Source organism: Lepidochelys kempii, chromosome 20 (genome assembly GCF_965140285.1).
Source record: "Lepidochelys kempii isolate rLepKem1 chromosome 20, rLepKem1.hap1, whole genome shotgun sequence".
In the NCBI taxonomy this organism is placed as follows: Eukaryota; Metazoa; Chordata; order Testudines; family Cheloniidae; genus Lepidochelys; species Lepidochelys kempii.
Genome location: NC_136399.1, coordinates 4,459,971 through 4,473,633, shown reverse-complemented (window position 1 = coordinate 4,473,633; position 13,663 = coordinate 4,459,971). Strand labels below are relative to the sequence as shown.

Below are 13,663 nucleotides of genomic sequence, written 5' to 3'. Positions count from 1 at the left end.
CTAATATTTGGTGAAGCCCTTTTAAAGCCGGGAAAGGGCTGTATAAATTCTACGCATGCGGCTGTTGTGCTTTAATCTGTCTGTTGGAAGTTGCTAGTTCTATAGTCCATACTGTAGCCTCTCTTTTTTGTTTTTTCTCCTGGATTCATGCAGTCTCTGTTTGATGTGTTCTTGCCCTAACTATGCCTTTTTCCCTTCTTTTTTGCAGTTAATGTGACCTATTCTAAGGATTCCCCCTCCAGTCAGAGGTCTTCCACCATGGCACCTGGCAAGGAGCGGAAAATATTATATGGTAACACTCCACACTCGTGTGCATGTTAGGAACACAGGAATTTCTATACAGGATCAGACCAGTTGTCCATTTAGTTCAATACCTTGTTTCAGGCCAGTGGTTGGTACCAGGCTCCTTAGAGAAAGATACAAGAATTCCCATAATCAACAATAATAAACAATCTCAGGCAATTTCCATCCTTCTCCTGTGAACTGGCAAGGTTATAGATTGGAAACCACTTTAAAATGGGAGAACCAAGGCTGGGATTTTTCAAGACCCTAAGGGAAGTAGGTGGCCATATCCCACTAAAATTTCATGGGGTTTGGGTGCTTAACTCTACTAGGCTTTGGAAATCCCCGTGCAAATTCTTCCCTCTCTTAATCAGAAGGAGATTGTGACTGAATCCAGTCTTAATTGTTATTTGCTTGCTACTTGCAGTAGAAAGCAACAGGTTTTGAGATTCCATGAAAAGAGTTTAACAAATCTCTAGACAGATAGGACCGTCTGTCCAAGTGGTCTGGTTACCATCTTTCCAGTTGCACCGTCTGCCACTCTCAAAGAATTACAATAGGCAAGAGGGTGCCTGGCTGTGAGCAGGGAGTTTCAGTGTATTGCATAAAATATGTTGAGAGGTTACCTGGGAAACGACAATCTTACTGCAGTGCTAAAGGGGCCCCCTGCATTGTGGATTGAATTTTGGAGGATGACTTCCTCATGCTCCCTTCCCTTGCTGTGCCACACAGAACATCATCGTCTACACTTGGGGAAACTACTTGGTTTCGACCATGGTTGTCCGCTTTGAGGGGGTTTCCTCCGTGAAGACTGTAAGAAAACAAAGTGGATTTCAGCAAATAAATGACAAAGATGGTGAAAACTCAATCAAAGCCCCCACTGTCAAAGAAGGGCAGAAATTGACATTGGTAAAACTTAGTTGGACAGGCTGAGAATTCTGTCCCTGTTTTCAGTTGCTTCAACCCTGGCAGAGAATGATTTGAAGTAGATAGGATAGGGCTGGGGCCTCTACAATCCACTTATTATTTGTATTGTGGTAGCACCTTGGACCAGGGCCCACTTGCTCTAGGCGCCAAGTGAACACGGAACAGAAAGAAAATCCCTGCCCCAGAGTATTCACAATGTAAGATTCATATTCTTTCTCTGGTTGCCTCAGCAGAAGGAAGTAAATCATGCTTAGAATATTGTGTAGGTATATTTAATCTGCCTCAGCACAGGGGGATGGACTAGATGACCTCTTGAGGTTCCTTCCAGCCCTATGTTGGCTGCTGTAGATTGCTGTCCTCTGCGGCTAGCTCATTCTGTGTGTCATTTCCTTCAAAAGTGGGATGGATACTAGAGCGTCAACACCATAACCTGGGTACTAGTCTAGTCAATGGAAACCAGCCTTTATAGTAGGAAATGGTCACTGTTGAGGCAGGCAGGCCTGCCAAGACCTGTAGTGCTAGTTTTGGCTTGCAGGCTGGCCTGTTCTGGCTCTCCAAGAGCAGTATGTGAAATACAATAACCAGCTCATGGAGGAGAAGAGTGGCTCAGCAGCATTCATGCTTGTATCTGTGCTCACAGAGGAAACACTCGAGACTCATTATTGGTGACTCTCCCGGAACAGGAGCTGGGGTTCTACTGATGTTACAGCTGCTCTGTGGTCTTCAGAATCCGGTTGCTTAAAAATCTAGATGGATTTAACTTTAGTCCTGTCAGCATTGCCTGTGAACCAGTTAGTGAAAGCAGTGGATAAAAGAGGAGAAACCAGACAGTAACTTTAAATCGGTTTCAGAGTAGCAGCCGTGTTAGTCTGTATTTGCAAAAAGAAAAGGAGGACTTGTGGCACCTTAGAGACTAACAAATTTATTTTAGCATAAGCTTTCGTGAGCTACAGCTCACTTCATCGGATGCATTCATACCATTTAAATCCTGCTTCCTTAGTCTAATTAGAGTAACATTGATCTGGGTTTTGTGTAGTACTTGCTTTGGATAGTGACAGTATCACAGTTGGGTGCAATTCACTTTTAACCTTGAGTGTCCCAAAATGCTTCTGGTATTGCGGCTCCCTGCCTAGGACTTACACACAGCCAGCATGCTCTTTGTATGCTGTACAGCTTTGATTCAATCACTTGGAATCCAGCAGTCTGCCAGCAGTTTTCCCAACCAGTTTTGTCTTTACCAAACTTGGTTAATGTTGGGAGGTGATCACAGCACACCCCTAGTCCCGAAATTCCCTAGACCCATGTGCTCTGCAGCCTCCACCCCTGTTCAAAGGAATAAGATCTGTTTGCTCTTTTAATGAGACAAAACACACCAGTTTGCCCCATTAACTGGAGTTGACATTCACTTTAGTACAGTGCTTTTCAACCTGTGGTCCGCAGACCCCTGGAGGTCTGCAGGCTGTCTAAGATTTCCAAAGGGGTCTGCATCTCCATTCAAAATTTAAGGGTCCGCAAATGAAAAAAGGTTGAAAACCACTGCTGTAGTACAAACACAGTGATATTGGTTTAGATTAATAGTAAAACAAGTTTATTAACAAAAGAAGATAGGATTTGAAGTGAGCTCAAGTATAAGATAAAGTTAGAAATGGTTACAAGCAAATAAAAGTGAAAACACGCACCTAAAAGTCTAAAACTTAATCTAGCAAGTTTTGATTCAAGGCTTTGTTCAAAATGGCCTTTCTCACCCAGAGTTTTCCAGCAAGATGGTGACTGACCCTCTCCTCAGTCAGGTTTCAGAGTAGCAGCCGTGTTAGTCTGTATCCGCAAAAAGAAAAGGAGGACTTGTGGCACCTTAGAGACTAACAAATTTATTTGAGCATAAGCTTTCATGAGCTACAGCTCACTTTTGCTAGTCTCTAAGGTGCCACAAATACTCCTTTTCTTTCTCCTCAGTCAGGATCTCTTCCAGAGGCCTAAAGGTGCTGGTGCCTTTTTCTGCTTAGCTGAAAGAGAACTTGGGGTTCTCTGCCCCTTTCTTTTATAGTCTATTGAATCTTTGAAGTGTATTCTTCTGAAGTAAAGTTTCACTAAGCTCTGAGGAAGGTGACATGGAGTTTGGTAGAGCATGGAGCTTCCTTCACCTTCTTCCCTCCCCACTGTGTTTGCTAATGTGTGGATTGTTCTACTTCCTGCCATCTCCTCCCCTGCTGTCCTGATGATCCTGTTTACTACTTATGTATATATTGAGGTAAACACATTCCTTTGTTTCGGATTGTTCTCTTTGGCAACTTCTACCCAAGCAGGGCTGTCTAGTTTTGAACATGTGCATCATATGGGGGAATTCATAACTTTCCATATAATGTTGCTATGTATATTTCATGATATTATTGTCCAGGGAATTATTAGTTTTTAAATGATACCTCACAAGGCATATTTTGTACAAAGATTGTTACAGTACTTTGTAGGGAGTTACTAAAGGGGTTCTTTGCGTCACTCACAGGTAGAACTAAGACTTTTGCTGGCCTGTTTTGGTATGATTTACACCTTTGAGATTAGCTGTTCCAGATGGATGAAAATTGTGGCTGAAGCCAGTTCTCAGGCTGTCACTTTCCAGCACCATTAAGCAACAGATTGACTGTTCATATAACTTCCTTAGTTTGGTTGAACTGGCTGAGCAAGATATTGTGCAACCAAAGCCACTAGGAAAAGAGACAAACAGGTGCTGTTGCTTTAAATCTATTATATAAACAGATCTGCTGGCAGGCCGGTCAGGTATTTAGGAGGCGGGGAAATGAGGAGGAACAACCAGCTTCAGTTTGCTTTGATGATGCAACTGGAAACTGTGTAAGAGCCCAAACCTTGCTTGTACTTCTCTGGTTATAAATGGTTACTTTTGCCTTTAGCAAAGGAGGCAGGACTAATTTGGATGCTGCTTTTCCTCCTCTGAAACAAAAGCATGCTAGGAGGTGGTAGCCAGAGTGAGTATAACATGGGGGCTGGAATCGGCTTTTTATTCTGGGCCGGTGCTGGGAGGAGTGGAATGGAGTTAAAAGACTTGATGTGAAAGTTGTTGGGAGTTGTAATTCTGTCACTGGACTGACCCTGTTTACCTGACTTACAGCCTAAAATTACATACTGTCCAGAGAATTCAGCCGGACTGGGTGTCTGCTGTGTGCTCTCTTTCAGATCCTGGGAGTTGGGAAAATGATCTTCTAGTCTCCTTTAAAAAGAAAAGGAGTACTTGTGGCACCTCAGAGACTAACAGATTTATTTGAGCATAAGCTTTTGTGAGCTACAGCTCACTTCATCAGATGCATGAAGTGAGCTGTAGCTCACGAAAGCTTATGCTCAAATAAATTGGTTAGTCTCTAAGGTGCCACAAGTACTCCTTTTCTTTTTGCAAATACAGACTAACCCGGCTGCTACTCTGAAACTAGTCTCCTTTAATGTCTCTTACTCCTTGCTTCCAAAGATCTAGCAAACTGTGCATTGTGCCTTCCTGAGGCTGAATTCAGTGCATTAACAGCATCTTCTAGGGGCTTAAACTGAACTTCCAGGCATGCGGCAAAAGATGGTAGGGTTTTTGGACAGGGCTAAGGTTTGTTGAATGAAGGGTGTGGGGAATGCCTGTAGATGTTGGCCCACCTGAGTTGCACTTTCAGCAAAATCCCAGCAGCAGTGAAGTAGTAATTTCATTTATTCTATTGGTAATGATTTGGTAATGAGAGTTTAGGCAGGCATCTTAATATTTGAAATAAAAAATAAACTAAAAAATAAATTTGTCTCGCTCGCATGTGAACACGAGAGCTGGAGAGTGTCAAGTGGAGAACCCAGTCTCATTGCAGTAGCTTCTTTTTGTGGATTTGCTGCTCCACACGTTTCATTCCTCCACATGTTTGAAAAAAAACCTGAAACCCCCAACCAACCAGTCCTGGCAAGGGAAGGCAGAGGGGCTAGAACACTCGCTTTTTGCTTCACCTATGGCACTTGCTAGGAATGTGGCCGGTTTAAAATGGAACTTGCATCATTTCAGCACAATGACTCCTCCCTTGTTTTACACGTGGCTTTTGTAAATCCAGAAGATGTCTCTGAAGACCACGAGGAGGTCATCAGCACGATCTACAACAGCCCGGTCCCGCAGCAGTCTCCGGAGTCCAATGATGAACCATTCACCACCTACTTCGATGAGAAGATCCCTATCCCTGAAGATGAAAAGGTCAGTGCGGCTGGGCCCCAGACTTAGCAAGCTCACCTTGGTGGGGAAATGGCTTTAATGGAAGTGGTAGTAATCTAGATGACTTGTTTCCCTTTGTGGGCGCTGGGTCCCTTTTCAGTTTAAATTGAGGCGCTAGGTAGGAGAGCTGGCTGCTTGTTTCTAACTATGGAGAGCTACGTTGAGAAGGGGGTGAAGTGTCTGCCATGCTTGCATGGGATTCAGTGACCCAACTAAAACAAAACGAGTGACTGTCAGCCAACTAACACAAACCAAGTGACTGCCAGGTTCACTACCTGCTGTGGATGCCAGTTACCCACATGGCTATTGCTGCATTCAGAGTAAACAGGTCAGCTTAATCTGAACAGCAGACGCTCCTCATGCTGCCTCTATCAGAGTTGGCAGACTTTTACAGAACCTTCAAAACAGTTGTCTGTTTCAAGTGAATGCACACTCCTAATGAGGATTGGCGTAGCACTCACCCCAGAGCCACATTGCTTTCTTTAGTTATGTTTCCCAGGACAGCAGTTTCTGCTTCTGCTAAAGAGCAGAGAGACGTCTAGTGTGTGATTCCCAGGTGAAAACTGGCTTTGCTCTTACCAAGAAAAGCAAGTCAGAATAGCTGTTTAAATGCTAAGCTGGGCCCATCAGCATAATGGCTGAGCCATATGCCCTTCACAAGGAGCTCTGTAAGGGATGCAGTTGCTGTCCTCTCTGTAAAGAGCAGGCAAGCCAGCACTTTTCAGAGGATTGCATGCAAAGTTAACTTGATATCATCCTGCAGCTAAAGTGCGGGTGACACTGAAGGTCTCGGAATAAAGGGCTGCACTTTGGATTTCAAAATGAAGAGAGACTGATGAGGGAATGGAGAGATCTTGCCAGGGGCTGGTTATTATTTTGCTGGCAGCTAAAAAAAGTTTGTAAGCTCCTCTTACCAATTTTTTTGTCTTAAAAATGGACTGGTTCCTGGAGGCTGAGCTCTGTTTTGTTTGGAACCCACACCAGCCTTTGGTGTAGAGCAGAGTCTTAACCTCTCAATCTTCTCTTCCATTTTAAAGCACTCATGGTTTAGCTTCCGCAAACTCTGGGCGTTCACAGGGCCAGGTTTTCTCATGAGCATCGCCTACCTGGATCCTGGCAACATCGAGTCGGATTTACAGTCAGGCGCTGTCGCAGGGTTTAAGGTCAGTGTGAAGCTTTTTTAGGCTGTACATCCAGGCCCACCACCTCTCCTATCAGGTGCCTAGCACCACTTCCAGATGATAGTGCGGAGCCCGTGTTCAGCTAAGTGCCAAAGGCCTCATCAGTGCTGTTGTGCTGAAAGGTTTGGCCAAACTCCCAACTGCAAGGGGTCTAAAGGTCTGCCCCCTGTGTTGCTTGGAAGTTACCCTCTAAGCTTTTCACTGATGACACATTGACTCCAGGCTGGTGTTATGTGCCTTTGATACTGATGAGGAGTGGGTTTAGCAGATCTTAGGCTTGCAGTATGCCTGAGAGTGAAACTGGGCAACAAAATGGCTTGCAGGTTTATTTGCTTGCAGCCCCTTGTGTATGTCAGTGCCAGGCTTATAAAACCAAGCATGGAATCTCAACAGGACTGCACTTCCAAATGGATCGACTACGTTCCTGGCTCCTATTAACAAGAAGGCCTGTGGAGAGAACTGTAATCTCAGGACACCCAGATGCTCTCCAGTGCAAGTCCTTGTAATGATGCTGGTTCTGCTGGGACCCAACTGAGAGTGCCAATTCAGGACAAATTGCTTAAAGCAGGGCAGTTACAACCCAAGGCTGGGGTTTCTATGCCCACCAAGGCAAATCAAACCAGCCAAACAGAGAAGACTTTGGTCTTACCCCACTGGCTATACACAAATCACACAAGCAATTCCCTTAGATGCTCCAGTTTCCAAGTATCACCACCAGTGCCACTCGTTATGGGGACAGATGGTTATGAAAACCAATACCCCAGTAAAAGAAAAAAGGTCCCCTCGATCCCAAAGGACCCAAGCCCCAGGCGCAGGTCAATATACAAATCAGATGTTACTCACAAATCACGCTGTTGCCAATCCTTTAGAATCTAAAATCTAAACGTTTATTCATAAAAGGAAAAAGAGATAGACAAGAGCTAGAATTGATCAAATGGAATCAATGACATACAGTGATGGAAAAGTTCTTGGTTCAGGCTTTTAGCAGCAATAGAATAAACTTCAGGTTCAAATCATGTCTCTGGAGGACATCCACAGCTTGTTTCATTCCTTTGTTTAGAGCTTCCGTTTATAGCAAAGTCCCTCCAGAGGTATGAAGCGGGACTGAAGACAAGATGGAGGAGCTGCAGCAGCTTCTTATATTCTCTTGCCATGTGGTCTGTCTTTCTTTGTTCCAAAGTCAAGCTGTCCGTCACATGGCATAGAAAAACATCAGAGTTCTGTCCATAGGCATGTCCCTGCAAACCTTGCTGAGTCACAAGGCGTGTCTGCCTTCTCTCAATGGGTCATTTGTATAGCTGATGGTCCTTAATGGGCCATCAAGCAGGCTAGGCAGAGCTGACACCAACTTGTCTGGGGTGTCACCCACAAGCATAGCACAAGTTTGAAATACAGACGGTATAGAGCCAATTCTTATAACTTTAAATACAAAAATGATACATGCATACAGATCGCATAATCATAACCAGCAAACCATAACCTTGTCTTGGACACCTTATTTGACCCCCGTTATACAGGATTTGGTGCCACTACAGGACCATGGTTGCAACCATATTCTATATGGTCCCAGTTCAAGTCAATAACGTGACAGTCCTGACTTGTTCATCTGCCTCCGAAGCACCTCATTACTCAAGGTTACTTACTGTACATTGTTGCATCTCTTTCAGCTGCTTTGGGTTCTGCTGCTGGCCACTGTCATTGGTCTCCTCCTGCAACGTCTGGCGGCGAGGCTGGGAGTGGTAACAGGACTGCACCTTGCAGAAATGTGTAACCGGCAGTATCAAAAGGTGGGTGACCTAAAGGCCTTTAGATTTGAAATAGTGACTCTGGATGCTGTTCCCATGTACTGGGCTGCTTTGCTCATCTGAGATCTTAGTCGTGTCACTGAAAATAAAGCTTTCTGAATGGCTGGGACCCAGGAATGTTGAGGAATTGAAATTCCAGGAAGGGCTGAGAGGGAGGAGAGCAGACATGGAGCCTCCACTTCCAGACAGTGCCTTCAAAATGGTTCTGAACTGAAGGGCTTGGGGATGGTACAGGTGACACCTCCTTTGGTTTCCACTGTTGGTTCAAAATTGGTGTGAATGGTGCTTCCTCCTTTGTCTGAGAGCTAGTCAGCACTAGAATCGCTACAGTGGCATAGCTTTACCAGTTAAGCTTCAGCGCTGCTTGTGCAGAGACACTGTTCCGACGGGAGCTTAGCTACCACCACTCAGGGAGGTGGAGTAATTAAGCCAATGGGAGAGCTTCTTCCACCGACATAGTGCTGTCCACACCGGCACTTAGATCAGTGTAACTTACGTCGCTCAGGGGGTGGTTTTTCCATACCCTTTAGTGCCTACTTTGGTATAACTTGAATGACTCGTGTGTGCTTAGTCTAGGCACCCTCTTAGGGGACAGATTTTTAAAAAGCCAAATACGTCTCTTTAGGGAAAGAGTTTTTGCTTTTCTGCACGCAAAGCAATAAAGGCCAGTAGAGACACGGTCCATCTCAAAAGCCATTCATTGTGTGTGTGACAACTCTTCCTTTTGTACAGTAAAGCACAATGGGTTCAAAGAAAAGCCTTGCTCATTGGTGGGCAGGGGTGTGTGTGGAAAAGCACCCTTGGTTTCCCAGTGACTAGTCTGAAAGGTGGATTGTTGCTGGGCAGTGGCTGGGGGATGAAAGGAAAGCTTAGACATGAAGCCCTAGGGTAGATTCAGTGCATCCTCTGAAGGGATAACAAAAAGAAAAGGAAAGGGATAACAGTAGTTTAAATGCCCTTGCTGAGTTTACATTGGTCTTACTCCAATTTCTAGCCTTCGTTTTACAAAGAAACTTTCTGACGATCTTGTGGGTATGTGTCAGTTTGTGACTCGTCTCAGGCAGTCTGCACCTCTCTTGTGATTCATGTGAATGTTACTGTTGATCAACATATGTTAAATCAGCCTCTAACGGTGGTGTTTTATTTCTAAAAATAGACTTGTGAAGTTCACTTTTGCATAATGCCCATGTAGCTGAGGATTTCAGGATTGACTTCTGCAATGGCCTGTGGTTGAAAGAACGGCAGGGTTATGTGCTGATACGTGGCAAACAAATGCTAATGTTACCCCGGATTTAGCACTAACAAAGTCTCTGGATCTGGCTCACGCTAGCTTCCTTTGATATAGGCTTTATAATACAACTTTACACATATGTTTGAGGGTGTTGATGTACTTTCCAAACATGAAACCTGACAGCATGCCTGCCTACCATGAGGTTGGAGGTATTGTTCCCATCTAGAAAGGAGAGACTGGGGCACAGACGTTGAATGATTTTCCTGTCGTCTCACAACATTGGCGGAGTCAGGCATAGAACCCAGGATTGTCCTGACTCCCTAGTTTCTGATTCAAACCACTGAATCAGGTTTCCTCTTCAGATGACTGGAGAGATTTAAAACTAGTCTTTGTTTTAAAAAGCACGGGGGGGTGTCATGAAGAAAGAACGCGCATTGCAGTTGGCTGTTGAGGAAATGCTCATGGTTGTGTAAGCATATGCTTATAACTTACTTTTCAGCTGAAAATGAGTAAAGCCATCCAGTGGAAAACATGGATCTCCCCTTAATCAGTATTTCCAGTAATCTTACACAAACCAGTTTAAAGGGACTGAGTCAGACAATCAAGGCCATAAGGTTGGGTTGCCCAAATCTCTCATAAGAAAAGTCATGACAACTTGATTACATTTCTGTTGGGAAGGCATTTTGGGGTGTTGATTTAAACCTGTCACAAATGCACACCTGCCATTCTTGCTGCTCATATGCTGTAGTAAACGCATCTGTCTAGTTTCACTATCCAAACTGAGCAAGAAGCAGAAAATAAACTGTAAAAGCTGACGCGCATAAGGTCTTCAAAACTCGTTAGCAATGCCTGATACAGTATATACTGAAGTCATGGGTGTTTTCCGCTGTCTTCAGTGCTGGAAGAGGAGATGGGTTTCTTAAATGGTGCTGTAAACCTCCATAAATCCGGCAGGAAGTTGGGGAGAAGAAACATCCCCTGTAATAATCTATTCATTATTTCTGGTTTTAATTTCAAGTATCTGAAGCTCAGTGTTTGTATCTAGGTCCCTCGAATTATGTTGTGGCTGATGATTGAACTCGCTATCATTGGGTCGGATATGCAAGAAGTAATTGGCTCTGCAATCGCTATAAACCTCTTGTCTGCTGGGAAGTAAGTTGGCTTTTATCACCTGAGAAACAGGAAATGAATGTCATTCTCCATCTGCTGCCCATAGCCCATTAGAAAACAACACTCTTTATGCCAAAAAGGACCCTTCTATTTCCTGTAGTTGAAAATCTTAGCAGATCACTGCCCTGTTCTGCTCACCAGGGTATGAGCTCCCTCTTTGCATTGTGTATTACGTAAAAAGCGTTTGAGATTAAAGGTTTTTAAATAAAATGGGTATTTCTGAGCCCACAGTTGGCACCAGCCATTGCTGACGTGACACATTGTAGAACTGTAAATAAGCTTCCCTTTGGCTTTTAGGCCTCATGTTAAACCAGAACCTTACTATACATAACACCGGAGGAGCTTCTGTTAAATCCGAACTAAAGCTGGAAGGAAATTGGTGTAGAGCAGGGGTCAGCAACCTATGGCACGTGTGCCAAAGGCAGCACGCGAGATGATTTTGAGTGGCACTCACACTGCCCGGGTCCTGGCCACCAGTCCTGGGAACTCTGCTGCCAGTCTAGGGTCCTACCACTGGCCCCTGCCACCCAGGGTCCCGTCCGCTGGCTTCCGCTCAGCCTGCTGTCGGCCCTGGTCTCAGGCGCTCTGTTGCCATCCTGGGGTCCCAGCCGCTGGCCCGGGGCTCTGCAGCCGCCCTGAGCTGTGGCCCACTGGCCCCAGCCAGTGAGGCAGTGAGGGGTGCAGACAGGGGCAAGAGGTGGCGCAGCTCAGCACCCTCACCTTAAAAATTGTTCTAGTACCACTATACTGGGATATTTTTAACTCCTGATTTTCTGCTTACATCACTATCACATCACGTGGAACAGCACATTGCTTTTGACATTGTGTGTGCCGTCTGTTGCGATCTTTTTCCCCACTGTAAGTTGAGGGGTACATTTGACAAAATGTCAGCTCCTAAGAAAGCAAAGTTAGATGTCCATTCATTTCACTGCACAGCAACATTTGGTGGCTAAGTCATGGCAAGGCTTTGGTGTGCTTTATAACTGTTTTGATGCAATCAAGGCCTTTTTGTCAGAAAAAGGACAAAACTACCCCGAATTGGATGATGACAAATGGCTGTGTAAGCTCATGTTTCTAAGTGACCTCACCAGTCACCTAAACGAACTCAACCTCCGTCTCCAGGGTGCAGAGCAAATGGATCTGGATCTTTGTGAAACCTGGAAGGCATTTGTTGTAAAACTAGCAGTTTTTTCTCAGGATATTTGAACTTCAACTTTCCGCTACTTCCAACACATAAAAGAGCTATCAACATGTTGCACGGTCGGTGTCGATGAGATTGGAATGTACATGCAAGAACTGGAATCAGAATTTTCTGACAGATTTCAAGATTTCCAGCGATTTGGCCCAATGCTTTCTTTTCTAATTAAACCTGAAAAGTTCAACGAAAGCGACTTGGATTTGTCTGTATTTCAGTGGATGGATGTTGAAGATTTTGAAATGCAGCTCATTCAGTTAAAAAGCTCAGAATTGCAAGCATCAGTTTTGGAGATCTGCAGAGTGCACTTAAAGCTACCGAGAGAGATCATGGGGCCTCTATTCTGACCTGCTGAACGTCCCTGCCAGTGAAATTTAACTGTTTGTAGAAAATTGCTTTTGCAATGCTTTCAGCATTTGGATCCACATACCTGTGTGAACAGGTATTTTCACACATTAAATCTGTCCCTCTTGGAACTGGTTAACAACTGATCACTCAGAAGCCTGTGTGCTTCTTAAACTATCCAAATACGTGCCAGACATTGGAAAACTCAGCAAGGAAAAGCAAGGGCAAGGATCACACTAAAATGATAAGATCTGCAATTTAATTTAAGCTTCTTAAACATTTTAAAAACCTTATCTACTTTACATATAACAATAGATTAGTTATATATTATAGAGAGAGACCATTTAAAAAACGTTAATATATTACTGGCATGTAAAACCTTAAATTAGACAGGTTTCAGAGTAGCAGCCGTGTTAGTCTGTATCCGCAAAAAGAAAAGGAGGACTTGTGGCACCTTAGAGACTAACACATTTATTTGAGCATAAGCTTTCATGAGCTACAGCTCACTTCATCGGATGCATCCGATGAAGTGACCTGTAGCTCACGAAAGCTTACACTCAAATAAATTTGTTAGTCTCTAAGGTGCCACAAGTCCTCCTTAAATTAGAGTGAATAAATAAAGATTTGGCACACCACTTCTGAAAGGTTACCGACCCCTGGTGTAGACTCTTAGCCTGGAAGTCCAGAGCCCAACTGTGTTTTAGCTTGGGTGTTCCCTGCAAGTTAGCCACTTCCACCAGGCAGCATAGAAATGGAAACTTAATCAGAAACTACAGGCTCATTGCCCTACAGTAGATGAGAAGTATGTCTCGCTCCAGAAACTCTTGGCTCGCTGTGCAGAGAAATGTAGGCATGGTTTAAGGTGGAACTCTTATATGAACTGTTTATGTAGAAAACAGAGTTGTCTCTTGTCTTAAGTCACCAAGCAGCTTGTCAGATTACAAATAAAACCTTGAGATAAGTGTTTGATAACAGCACACACAAAGTGGTCATGATCCCTGCCCTGAATATAGGGGAGCTTGGACTGACAGGGCTAGAAGAGCTTGTAAAAGCACGATTCTAACTAACCCTTGTTCTGTTGCAGAGTCCCTTTGTGGGGTGGAGTGCTCATCACTATTGCTGACACTTTCATGTTTCTGTTCTTGGACAAGTATGGTAAATTCTTTTATTTTCCTTTTAATTATTTTTAATGTCCCATGAAAGTACATGTAACTGATTAAATCTGACAGCTGCCCCCTCAACATTATGCCTGAGACTTGTCCTCCAGAACTTGCTAATGGCACGTTTCTTCCA

The 13,663-nt window shown here is 44.2% G+C and overlaps 1 protein-coding gene across 9 annotated transcripts in view; it reads left to right on the top strand.

The window, feature by feature from the left end:
• Positions 1 to 13,663, top strand: part of SLC11A2 (solute carrier family 11 member 2) — a 45,578-nt gene that overhangs the window by 16,202 nt on the left and 15,713 nt on the right. For 6 of the 9 annotated variants that reach the window (XR_012155771.2, XM_073319385.2, XM_073319389.2 and 3 more), the window contains 6 exons: positions 209 to 292; positions 5,289 to 5,425; positions 6,481 to 6,606; positions 8,292 to 8,411; positions 10,706 to 10,812; positions 13,455 to 13,525. Coding sequence is in view for 8 of the 9 variants with exons in the window: in XM_073319385.2 (XP_073175486.1) it covers positions 259 to 292; positions 5,289 to 5,425; positions 6,481 to 6,606; positions 8,292 to 8,411; positions 10,706 to 10,812; positions 13,455 to 13,525 (595 nt within the window). In the remaining variant the exon portion in view is untranslated. Of the gene's footprint in view, positions 1 to 208; positions 293 to 864; positions 1,192 to 3,877; positions 4,188 to 5,288; positions 5,426 to 6,480; positions 6,607 to 8,291; positions 8,412 to 10,705; positions 10,813 to 13,454; positions 13,526 to 13,663 lie in introns of those variants that run through there. The other 3 variants (XM_073319386.2, XM_078849718.1, XM_073319391.2) reach the window with 3 other exon arrangements.